Consider the following 12,853-nt stretch of genomic DNA (forward strand, 5'->3'; position numbering starts at 1 on the left):
AAAAAACTTGAACATTATATAGGATATGATAGGCTTCAAGGGTTAAAAATAATAAGGTATTCGTGTTTTTTTTAACGCGAAAAGTTAAGTTGAACACTGGTTTGAAGTCGGTTAGTACGTTAGGGTTATTTGTTATTCGCTTCTTTGGTTAAAATTGTTATTACGTGAGCACAAAATATGAGTAAAACAAATTCCAACAGCACCGAAAATGGCTTGAAAATATGAACGCTCGCATTCGGAATTATGCTTCATTTCAGGGTAATTGCGATTCCATAAAATAGTATAAACTAGGGATGTTCGATACTTGACATTTTATTACGATAACCGATATTTTAGAAAAGTATCGCGATTCGATCGATACCAAATGACGTCATTACCATTCTTAAACAGGAAAATAGACGAAATTCAAACGTCAAACGGTAATTTTTAAAGTTATTAGGTCAAATTTTGCCTTCGCAAAGTTTAGTTACATTCAGTTGTTAACCAACCTTTAAAAATTTAATTTTTAAGGTTTAACTTTTAAGGTAAAATAGCTGCTTTCGTCCACGAACCATGTCTAAAACTTATATATTAATTTGGTATTGGATCGGCACCGATACCAACCCGAGTTTTTAACGAGTACCGATACTACCACTTGGTATCGGGTATCCGCTCCGATCCGATATTATCGGACATCCGTAGGATAACCACACAGATGTTATTTAAGAAAATTCGGCGATATTTGTTAAAAGTTTGACTTTTTGTATGGCGTTTTTGAAAGTGTTATCTTTCACAGAGACACAGTTTACAGACACCGACAAAAAGCACTTGATGGGGGTTTTAAGTGTACACTTGATTTGTAGTAAAATACTGCGTAGTGGCGATAAAGCAAGTAGTGTGATTAGGAGTTAAAAAGTTCAAATTAAGGTTTGTTTTCAGATTAAGCCAGAACACGGGGTTTAAATATTAGGTTAGTTGACACATATACTCCAATTTTTGAGGTGTTATTAAGTAAAATTTGTCATATGATCACAAAAACAAATTCAGTCCACAATTCTAAGACGTTTCTCTTTAATTAGTTTGGGTTTTTGTAGAATAAATTCAGCTTGAATATGGCTTTTCTAGGCTATAGAGCATGATATTTGGGACTCTAAAATTTCTACGCGTCTCTTCAAGTAATATTTTCAACTGTGTTTTTCGGCGCATAAAAATTTAAGTTTCAAAATTCTAGCATTTCAAAAAGTACGGAATAGTCCCAGTAGCACTTTATTCAACTTTTTGCTTTTTCGTCAGCTCCCGTGCGACACCGTGTGGTCAGCAGTCTTAGGCCACTTTGTTATTTTTTTCTTGAAAGGGCAGTTTTCTTGCACTTAAGTTTCAAAGAGAAATCAAAACTCCGTTTCGTTGCTTTGACTGTTGATAAAAAGGAGGTTCGTTATAATTTGCTGTATTTAGTTTATTATTAAAAAAAATTTATTTATTTGCTTAACTGCCAAATGATTTTGCAATTATTTGGTGTTTTTTCACACCCTTTGTATACTATGATTAATCGCCACCCAAAAATAGATGTTTTTTTTCCAAAATTTATGTTTTTTGTTATGCAAATAAGGGATTGTGAGGTTGTTTTATAATTATGAGATATTTTGGTATACTTCGCTTACACCAGAAGAGCGATTTTTATCTATAGTACAACCAGTTGACCAGGGTCCTGTAGTAACGCGTTGTTGTGACGTTTGTCGCAAGCCGTCGCGTATTATTCTACATAAACTACGCTAAGGTAAACATCTCTAGTTTTTGTTTTACAAGTTTAAGGTTTGTCAGCACAGAATAGCAACGTTAGGGTATCTGTCCGGACAATTTGCGACAGGTAAAGTTGGAAAGGCAGTTTGTCATTAAATGTTGGTCAAAGCGAAACAAAATACAGACACACAGAAAGACAGGGACTTACTTACTTGGACAAATCCTCGTCGCTTCTGTTGTTGGGTCGAAACTTGACCGACTGACCCGTCCGCGAACTCCCGTTGCCTAGCAACAACAATAGAGCACGTTTAAATCATAACAAGATTTACAAAAACGCAAGAAAAACCGTCAGTAAATGTTAACGTGCAGTTAGGTTTTATAAATGTTGGGATTTGTGTAGAAGCGAATAATTGTTATACGAAAGGTTTTTGCCAACCACTGCTTTATCGCAAAAAAACGGCGCCATCCAAGCTAGGGCGCCAAAAATGCCCCGATCGTTCCCTACGCTCTCCCTACAATTTCGGGCGTTATTATGGTTATTTAATTAGCCTTTATTCCGGACTTATTCTGATGAATTTAGGACTTATTCTGACCGGTTTACGTCTTATTCAGACGATTTCGATCTTATTCTGTCGCGAATATTACTGCGTTTTATAGATTTTTCTGCTTTAGTATTGTTGCTTTTTAGGTCTTATTGTGTGTTTCCATCGCGAAGAATAGTTAAAATAATTCTTATTCAAAGCAACAAATAGTTACCTATACAAGAAAAAAGCGTTTAACATGTAGAAGCTTACCTCTGGCCACAGGATAGTGATGCGGGTGGAAGCTGTTCTCCGGTCGCGTGTTCCGGATGTTCTGGAGCGTGTTCATGTCCAACTCGTCATCTCCGGAGCTGGATGCGAGGGACATGGAGCTGTCGGAGGAGGAGCCAGCTTCGTAAGAAGCGTCGGAACAATCAGAGTCACTCACATCCATCGAGTCGAAGATGGGTGAAGGCTGAAGGAGGAAATTGTGTTGAAACAATGTTTGCGTATTGTTGTTATGACGTAATTAATGTTGATTGTTGGTTTAGAATGTTCGAACAATGTGGAATATGAAAATCGTCTGAATGGAGCAAATGTGTTAAAAATATGGATGCCTTTCGCAGTGATTATAAAGTCACCAAGGCTAAAAATTTTAGGATAATCATATAAACCTTGGCCTTATATAACGGAATCAATTTTGATTGTGAGTTGGAAGTTTCAAACATCGGCAATTCTGCGACAAGTTGTATGCGGTAATTGCAGTAATATAAAGTTTATCTTTAATATTATCACGTCATTAATACCAATTGTTTTACCAGAATTTCGAAACAATCCTGTTTATTTTTCTTTATTATAGGTATTGAATTAAAAAAAACTAGTTTAGTTACGATGCCACAGTATTAAAACAAAATACCAATTCAAGCCTAAATATTGCGACCCAATAAAAAAAAAAGTTTGCTTTGCTTAGTAGTTACAAAAAGGGGAATTTTTGTTTAAAAGTGAAAATTAGAACGATTAAAAAAAGGGTTCGAAGAAGTTGTGCCGTGATAATCATAATAATATCTTACAACAACTTACAAGCATTATAAAACTAAGAGTCATCTTACCCTCCTCTGTGTAAAGTGTGTCAGTGATAAGGACTCAGATGTGGAGTTGTTGAATCGGGGTAATCCCCCTCGGACCGACGAATCAGGTGTTCGACCCATGGACTGAAAAAAAAAAACATCCAATTATAACTACATAAGGTATTTAAATATTGGTATAAAATACCTTTTAAACAACGAAAATACGTTTGTTTAAGCAATATTTATTATTTATAAACGTATTGTATAATGACTAATTCTAAATATAGAATCAAACCGTATTTTAGTTTTCACAATGTAAACACTTTATGTATTTAAACTTTTGCTACCAGGCATAATAATAATAAAACTGGCTCCTTTGGTAATTATATTGTCCCCAACATTTTAACGTACTACGTATTAATTCGCCCTTTTTAGGGTAATGGACACAGAACGCCCAAATTTTATATTACGAAAAGGAATCGTGTGAAGTTAGCGAACAAATTTGTACACAAAGAAATCAGGCATACTTTAACCTGATAAAGCACGGTTGTGCGAAAGCTTTTCGGGAGTTCGATACAATTTGTTTTTATACAGTGCCACCAGATTCCTTTATTAAGAATAAGACAAATACGGCCATGTACAAAAATTTAAACATAAACGCCAATCGTTTTTGTAGAATAACTGCGACTTACAGCTCGCAGTAGTTGCTGTGTAGTGCTGTTATGGTCGTGTTTCTTAAGCGACCTTTCCTTGTATTTGCGATAAGCTTTCTTCATTTCTTTGTTGAGAAGGCAGTGGAACACAAATACGAGCACGCTCTGGAAGAAAAGTACTTAATCTTTTTATTCTGGCAAATTAAATGAGAAAAATATGAATATATATCCTCGCCCTTACACCTGGATGACGACAATGGCTTTAAATGGGAGCAAATATTCTTTAGACTTTCCTGTCTTATTTAAAGTCAGTCATAAATAAGTTCTGTTCGTTTAAAAGAGAACTATATTTCGCCACAACATAAGGAATCATCAGTCTTTTAATTCGAATGAATCTTTTGGCATTACTCAAAAAATTTCTAAAAAAATCACCTCAATTTAAGCTAAATCATCTGGGTAAAGAAGTCCAGTAAATGATTTGGTAAAAGATTTCGACAGTTTAAAAACTTTGCAACTTTCTAGAAGCGCCACATAACCCGATATATATTTATGAAGTCATCCTGTATCGTATCGTATCGCGACACTTTCGCCCGAAACATCGGGTGTCGCTATCGGAATAAAATGCCACTTATTGAATATCATTAAAAGTAAGTGTATCGTGAAAAAATCACGAATTTTTGACGTAGGATTCTTTAACTTTAATAACCCAGCGCTTCTTAACCCCTTTACCTAATAAAATAAAAAATTAATCAAAAAAATGATTTTTTTACCCAAACGCACACGTTATTTAGGATGGGTAAAAATACAAAAGGAGTTAGTTACATTAAAGAAACTAAAAAAGCTACACTTCTGTTTTTTAAATCTTTTTTTTTAAATGCTTTTTCAAACCAGCTCTCATGTTAATCAGGATTTGTAAAAATGTATAAAGGGCTAGTTAAAACATTTCATTTAAAAATATCGTATGGGTAGCAAAATAACATTAAAAGTATCGGCATCAATTCCTAACAGTTGGCCAACAAAACAATGAAAACAGATTATAACTCACCTCCAAAACGCTTGAGAAAGCGAATGCGTAGAAATACCAATCCTGGTTGCGATTGACTGCTAGCAGAGCCAGAGTCCATGTTGATGCAACAGCAGGAGCCACCAGGCAAGATGCTCGCATCTCTCTGAGGATCTCCTCTCTCTTCATGGCCGGACTCTTGGAAGAGAGGTAGGCCTGCACCGAGAGCAGGAAGAGGAGAAGGAATATGCCGCAACAGAGGAGAGCAGGACCTTTTGGGAGCAAGAGGAAATAATAGTTATTGATGGGAATATTCAACAAAGAGCAAAACCTTTTGAGAACAGGAGGAAACGTGTTTTTATTAATGCTCGTATTTACAAAGAGCTGGACCTTTTGGGAGAAGGAGAAAATATATTTATTTGGGTTTAGGGTAAAATATTGAATTTTGGAGCAAGAGGGTATATGTTAATTTGGGAGTAGGATTAATTTACTGATGCTTGTATTCAGAAAGAGCTGGACCTTTTGGGAGCGGGAAGAAATATATTCATTTGGGTGCAGGATTAATTTATTGATGTCTATATTTACAAAGAGCTAAACGTTTTGGAAGCAAGCTGAAATATGTTAAGTTGGGAGCAAGAGGAAATAAATATGCTTTTAGTGATGGTTGTATTCAGAAAGAGCTTTTGAGTGCAGGACTAACTAGGTTTTATAGATGCGTGTATTCAGAGTCGAGCGTTTATGGGAGCAGTGGTAAAATTATTTATTTGGGAGCACGAGGGAATAAGTTAATAATATCGTGTAGGGATGTCCGATAATATTGGGTCGGAGATACAACGTGGCAGTATCGCTACTCGTCCGATACTAAGATGGTGTATGTGCCAATCTGATACTAAAATTTATTTAGCTATTTTAGCCAAGGTTTGCCAAACAATGCAGTATTTTGACCATTAAAAGTAAATTTATTAAAAAATTAAATGTTACTGCTGGTAAATAAACTTATGCTATTTCCAACTATATTCCAAGAATTACTGAACGCCAAAAGCGTTAAGAATAGTTCTATTCTCTATAAAAGGTATAAAATCTTGCGTTACATCGCAATAAGTGGCTGAAATAGGTGAATAAATTTGGTATAATTGTTTGACACTTCTGTGAGTGGATTTCATAATTTCGACTTATTTTAGTTATGCAAATTGGCGATAAAACAGGATATAGGGCGGAACCGTACTCGGGACTCGGCAAATTTCAAACTTGGCCGGAGTTAAAATTAACCGACTCCGCAGGCCTGCTTCTAACATGTCATTGCAAAAACAACAATATAAAAGTAGCCTCACCAGCGATGCTCCAAATAAGTAGGTCGTCGATTGAAATCCAGCAGAAAAGTGGGTTTGCATATCCCTTTGCCTCCAATCCCACTGAAAGTGCGGTGATAATGGCTGGAAGCACCCAACCAAGCAGGTAGTAGACCCTGAAGTATCGAAAAACGGATGTTACATTTTTTGTAGGCAAACAAAGCGTAACAGAATAGCATTAATCAGTGCGAATTTAACAAGCCATGTATTTGAAATTCTTAATTTTGGCGATATCTTGCTTAAATCCAATCTTACTAAATCATATCAAGGGAACTATTGCCATCGGCATATAAATAGAAGACCGAGTGTTGAATTAAGGGTTCATAGCAAATTAAATGCCTAAAACATATTGCCTTGTCCATTTGCAAGTTATTGGCGACGCTTGGTTCAAATGAAAGTAAATGTTGGCCAGATTGTTTTGGTTTAATTTCAAAGTCGGCAATTTTCGAGGATGACAAAAGAGATATATTCCGCCTCTAATGGCACGATATGTCTTTTAGCCAGCGGTGGAAGTAGAACGCACAAAATATTTTAGAAAACATCATAAGTTTTGCTAACAATTAAAGAAACTGATTGGAAAACATCTGGATTAAGCTTTTTTATTTTTTTTTATTGAATTAATTCATCGAAGTCCACATAGAACTAAGTAGAATTTTGAACGTATATCCGTTTGTTCATTTTCAATATGGTCTATGGAATATTTCAGTGCTTAATTATTTCTTTCATTTAAACGATATCAATTGCTTTCTGCAAAGCTACAACTAAATATTCGAGTTGGAAACTTCTTATACAATTAATCGTACAATTAACTTAAAAGCTCATTAGCTACAAATTATACAAATTACGCACAAAATATTTTAGAAAACATCATAAGTGGCGGAAGTAGAACAATTTTCTTAGGGGAACGCACAAAAAAATTTCAGAAAGTTACGTCATAAAGGGACGTCTAAAACAAGTAACCTTGAAAAGGTCATCGTACGAAGTGGTGCACAAATATGGAAATCTTAGTTTATATACTTTAAAAGACGATGAACGTAGACCAAAAAAGTGTTTTTAGAGGTACATCAGGATGAAAAGATTTGTTATGTTAACCTGGTGCTGGATCTAACCAAAATATGCCAAGTTTTATTAGAGTTTAACTTTCAAGCCAAATACAGTTCTAATTTACTACAAATTGAACAGACGATGCACACAGACCTACTGAGTGGGTCTTTGAGGCACATTTAGAGTGGGTTGAGCATAACACTGTTCGCACACTAACCTCATTTTGCCCCTGTTCACGTCCCTCCTCTCAGTAAGGACCCTGTAAAGATGCACCCCGTCCACCAGGACCCAAGCGAAGCAGGACATCACGAGGAAGTGGAGTCCGACCGCTATCGCCATGCACAGGTACACGTTGGACGTTTGCTGCGAGATATAAAAGGTTCAATGGTAAAAATTCTGATTCAGCTACTGCTGGCATCACACAACCACCACAAACAGTTTTAATACAAACTTTCATTAGGTTCCGACGTTTGCTGCGAGGTTTTAGGGTAAAAAGTTAAAAATCCTGATTCAACTGCTGCGTTAAGCTACAACTCGTTGAAGTCTTAACTTTAAGACTATGTGTTGCATGTAAAAAACTTCAATAGAACCAGCAAATTGCTCATAAAATTAAAGTTTTCATTATTTGCTCTAAAGTTGCCTACTTTGGTCTAAATTACATTTTGATGCGTTAACTTGATTTTTGAAGGTCCACCGGTCCGCAAAATTTATTTTGTAATTTTACAGGTTCGTAAGTTAAAAAGGTCGAGAACCACTGCATTAGGATAAATTACTCCCAAGTAAATATATTCCACTAAATCTAAATCTCATTAGTATATTAATTTACATGCACCGACATTCGTTTTTTTGTTTGTGTTATCTTATAATTACAAAGCCTAGCATCTATGTCAATGTATTGTTCAAGCATGTTTGAAAGATGGATGCTTGCTTCGTTATACTCAAGATACATTGAACAACAATAGTAAACTTCATTTCATTACCCGCGCATTAGGATAAATTACCTCGAGTAACGCTTAGTACCGATTCAACACGCAAACCATAAAAAGCCACCACAACTACATAATCCACTACAATTACACAAGCACAATATATTTGCAGCCTCGTCACTTCAAGATGTTTATTTCAGAAAAACTAGAACTTTCGCTGAACTTTCATGAACAAATAATTTGTTGCTGATCGAAGCTTGAAAATTAGGACATCGCTAAACCATAAATTGAATAGTAAAGTTGACTCGCATTTGATGCTAACGTTATCAATATTATGACAAAATTTTAAAAAGAGCCAAAGAATTTTTTAAATTTAAAAAAAATTTGAACCTGTATTCCGAGGAGGTAAATGATGCTTGAGAGGAAGAGAGCGATGGCCAGGTTGCGGTTGATGAGAGCACGGATCGACTTTACTCCTGGGAGGAAGAGCGATGCGGCGATCGATCCGATGAGGAAAGCAAGTGATGCTGACACTCCGATCACCAGGATCACGTGGGTCGAGATGGAAGAGGTCAGGATGCTGGACAGAGGTTTGTGACGTCAATATTGCGCATTGTTTTATTGGAACGTTTAGATAATGGAACTAAGTTTATATTTGGATTGCGTTAATTTTCAAATTACTTTGTAATAAATGCGGCTTAATAAATATTTGGACCTTTGCTGAACAATGGATTGTGACGTCGATAATGCGTATTGTTTTTTTGGAACGCTAACACAATGGTATCAAGCTTGTGTTTCCGCTTATGGTTATTTTTAAATTAGCTTTAACAATCGACCATTAAGTAACTACGGCCTATAGTTATTTTGACAGAGGATTGTGACGTCGATAATGAGCATTGTTTTATTGGAACGCTGACACAATGAAGCCTGCGTAATGTTTGAGTCTGCGTTAAATTTCAATTTTACTTTAACCACACCATTCAGAACGAACCTGTATCATTATCGGTGAGCTACAAGTGCATATCGAAATGTTTTCTTAGTAGCAGGTCGATTGACTCGACCTAGTTGGCTTTGACATTAATTTTCAGATATTTTTATACAGACTTGTAAGGAATACGCATGAGAACAATACACGCATCTACTGACCTTGTCACTTCTTCGTCGGTGACCACAGCAAATGTTGTCAGGTGGTTACAGCTGCACGTCACGTGACTGGTGTTGCGAAATTCCCGGGTGCATCCCCTGTGTGACCAACCGCCAGCTATCGAACCCGTACCACTGCGAAAAATAAGGGTTGATTTTATAAATAACTTTAACATTGATACCTCGAATTATTGCACTTTGATTCTTAAATAAGGTTGGTTTTAAATATTGTACATTTAGATTTGATACCTCATTTATTGCACTTTGATTATTTTAGATGGCAGAGATAGGCAATATTTCCGTTGCTATATTTCACGTTTGTTTTTTTAATTTTAATTCGGCATGTTCAAAATTTGAAAATTAATTCCTATACCGCTATACCGATATACCGATACCCGATATAGTAGACAAAATTTATCGCGGTGCGATATGATTTGCGTAATTTTCCGATTTTATCCAGCCCAGTGACCTTTTTTGGCACATGGACCATATTTTTGCAACAAATATTCGATTGACTACTTTGTTGAGCTTACCCCTCAAAATATCCATTTCATTTTTAAATAATACACTAAGGCTTTAATAAGACCTTCATGGATGCTCTTAAACTAGTCCACATACAAAGGGTCAATGAACTCCAAGTTTAACAACCCCTGGTCGATCGGTAGGTAACATACGTTAAGACAACAAAAATCAAAAAGCACAAAAGCACCACCCCACCTGGCCGTATAGTTCCAGAACACACATTGCGGTTCGATGGTCTTAGGTTTGGTGAGTTTGAAGGTGATCACGACCGGCTCGTCGAGCCTGCGAACCAGTTTGGAGCGGTCAGAACCGGTTTTCTCGCCTCGTCGTCGCTTGTTGTCGGATTCGTCGGTAGGGTTGGTCGCGTAAACTTGCACTGTGACCAGAATGCTGCTCACCGAAGGCCTGAAAAGACGTTTTAAGTTGTTAGGGTTGGATTTTAAGACACATAATCACATTGGTAAGCTGCTTACAGAGTTTTCTATTTTTATTTATAAGCATATTGGTTCGAGGTTGCAGTAAGACGTAGAAATAATATCAAAGCCTCTACACAAGTAGGAAGCATTTTAAACGTTTCGCATAAATCTTTATCCATTTTCTACATCATTTTCACAAAATGTTAAAAATGAAGTAAGATATATTTGAAACGTTCGAAAACCTACTTACTTCTGTACGGGCTTTGATATTATAAGTTTAAAACTTTTGTATACATTTTTTTAGATTTTTTTCGTTAATTTGACTTATATAACCTTGTTAGAATGCTGCTGCCTGAAGGTCTAAAAGAGGTTTGTCGTTGTTTACGTTGGATTTTTTAGGACACATAAGTATGCTAATTACAAAGCTCTCCATATTTCTCTATAGAAACAACTTTTTTTTTGGAGCATACTGTTTGGTTTAGAGGTTGCTGTAAGACGAAGTAAGAATATCAAAGCCCATGTAAAAGTAGTTAGCATTTTGGACGTTTTAAATATATTTTTTTTCATTTTTAATATAATTTTTACAACGACTTTAGCAAGATTTATTTTTTTTATTTTGTTTACTAAAATGACAGCGCTTACAGATTTTACCTATTCTCGAAAAATGAAATTGCCTACATTTGAATATAGTAGTTACGTTTGTTAAATTAAAATTCGTTTTATATGCTAACCGCGTTGTGAAAGTAAAACTTTTAACTCAAAAGTTTACACTCCGTTACGAAAAACCTACTTTTTCGGGATCCTGAATGTACGATCCACTTCAAAGGTCTCTGGAAATGCTTCATCAAGCCTCTTGTAAGTCAGGATACCAACCGTTGGTTTAACACCTGGAAAACAGACAAAAGTGTAAGTAATAACAGATGCTATACAACTTTATACTTTAACCATGTTAGTTATAAATTTGAACATTCTAAACGGGCGTCAGCGACTTTGCAAGTTCGAATCTCGATATTTTAATGAAGTAAATGTTTTTGAAACAGTGAAATATAAATAGTTGCAAAACACGTAAATGTAAATACGACACCGCAGTACATATCTTTATATAGAGTTAATGCGTTGCAATAATTTATTTAAAGAAATTGTTGTTAGCAATTAGCATCGCCAGTCTGTACAACAATATGTTTACAACATAAAATAAACAAATAAAACTCGGGGCACCAAAAAATTTGGCCAGGGCTGTTATAGAAGTGTTTCATTTAAACAACATAAGGATAAATTGAATTGATTTTATAAGTCCAGTTTTTCGTGAGCGAATCACCACGTGTTACAAGGTCACAGTTACACCAACCAAGGTCACAACGACATGTTTATAACAACGGTACCTTTCTTGGGCTTGCTACGCCGGTTGCGGTGGTGAAATGCTAGCGTGTGCATGTAAAAAAGGTGAATAAAGGCAGATCCATTTTTTAACATTAACACTTTGTATAAAGTTAAGACTAAAAAATTTGTTAACTTACTGGTTTTTTAATTAAACACAAAGATTTTAATCAGACTTTAGCAGACCACCTAATATCTTAAGGGGTTAACGGACCCAGTTGAAGAACCCCTAGCCTAGAGATTTTATAGTAATAATACGTTAAATAATAATGGAAAACAAGTACTACAAAACGTGATTTAGTGAGTTAAAACTGCTGCTTAAATAGGAGTGAAGATTTTGTTTTCCAATTGAGCCAAGTAATGCTTAATACCCGATAATAATTTGTACAGTCGCGTTTTTGTGTTTCGAATTCCCACTCAGATTTTTGTAGGCCAAGAAAAATCGGTTCCTCTATATTTATCTGTTTAAAGAAGCATAAGCAAGGTTGCAAAACATATATCTAAGTTTTTTTTAGGTAAAAGAAAGGCGCCTATAAAGCAAGCATACTGATCTTACAAAACCAACTTACCAGTGACTAGGTTACCACTGCCTGGCGCTGGTTTGAATAGATAGGCGGGTAGACGAACTTGAACCAATTGACCATTTCCATCACTGTCCGACTGATCATAGGTGTAGTCTGAAAAAAAAAAATTTTTTTACCTTGTTTAATTATTTCCTAACTTAATGAACGCGGTTACAGCCATGGTTTCTTCTACAATTTATTTTCTCGCTTAAATTGAAATGGCTTTAGTTGATTGCGACAGATTTTTATAAACTGCGGTTAATTGTAGTACAACAAATCCTTGCTAAAAACAGCAAGTTATGTATCCTAAAAATTCAACTAAGAATCTAGATCATGCGTATTCAATTTTAACTAGTCACTCAGGATTTCGCTTTGGTAAGAAATAAATTGGCATCAAAACGAAAAACTTGTTCGTGACCTAGCCTATAGCAATGCCAGAAATAACTCCACTAGTTTAAAACCAAGATACTGTTAAAACGTGACCTCCAAGCATACCGGGACTACCGCTCTACCAAATGAGCTACAAAGGCTCATAAAAGAGCAAGTGAAA

At 35.7% G+C, this 12,853-nt stretch overlaps 1 protein-coding gene across 1 annotated transcript in view; it reads right to left on the reverse strand.

Moving 5' to 3' along the window:
• Positions 1–554: 554 nt before the first annotated feature.
• LOC146138775 (cadherin EGF LAG seven-pass G-type receptor 2-like) overlaps positions 555–12,853 on the reverse strand; it is a 43,609-nt gene continuing 31,310 nt past the window's right edge. Inside the window, exons 24-36 of the mRNA XM_083394857.1 lie at positions 12,325–12,417; positions 11,154–11,250; positions 10,143–10,352; positions 9,429–9,560; positions 8,673–8,862; positions 7,574–7,719; positions 6,295–6,428; positions 5,006–5,235; positions 4,000–4,125; positions 3,350–3,451; positions 2,514–2,715; positions 1,932–2,004; positions 555–1,392 (exon numbers count right to left, since the gene is read on the reverse strand). Coding sequence (XP_083250983.1) covers positions 1,368–1,392; positions 1,932–2,004; positions 2,514–2,715; positions 3,350–3,451; positions 4,000–4,125; positions 5,006–5,235; positions 6,295–6,428; positions 7,574–7,719; positions 8,673–8,862; positions 9,429–9,560; positions 10,143–10,352; positions 11,154–11,250; positions 12,325–12,417 — 1,760 coding nt within the window. The 3' untranslated portion in view covers positions 555–1,367. The remainder of the gene's footprint in view (positions 1,393–1,931; positions 2,005–2,513; positions 2,716–3,349; positions 3,452–3,999; positions 4,126–5,005; positions 5,236–6,294; positions 6,429–7,573; positions 7,720–8,672; positions 8,863–9,428; positions 9,561–10,142; positions 10,353–11,153; positions 11,251–12,324; positions 12,418–12,853) is intronic.

Source organism: Ascidiella aspersa, chromosome 7 (assembly GCF_963924565.1).
Source record: "Ascidiella aspersa chromosome 7, kaAscAspe10.2, whole genome shotgun sequence".
In the NCBI taxonomy this organism is placed as follows: domain Eukaryota; kingdom Metazoa; phylum Chordata; class Ascidiacea; order Phlebobranchia; family Ascidiidae; genus Ascidiella; species Ascidiella aspersa.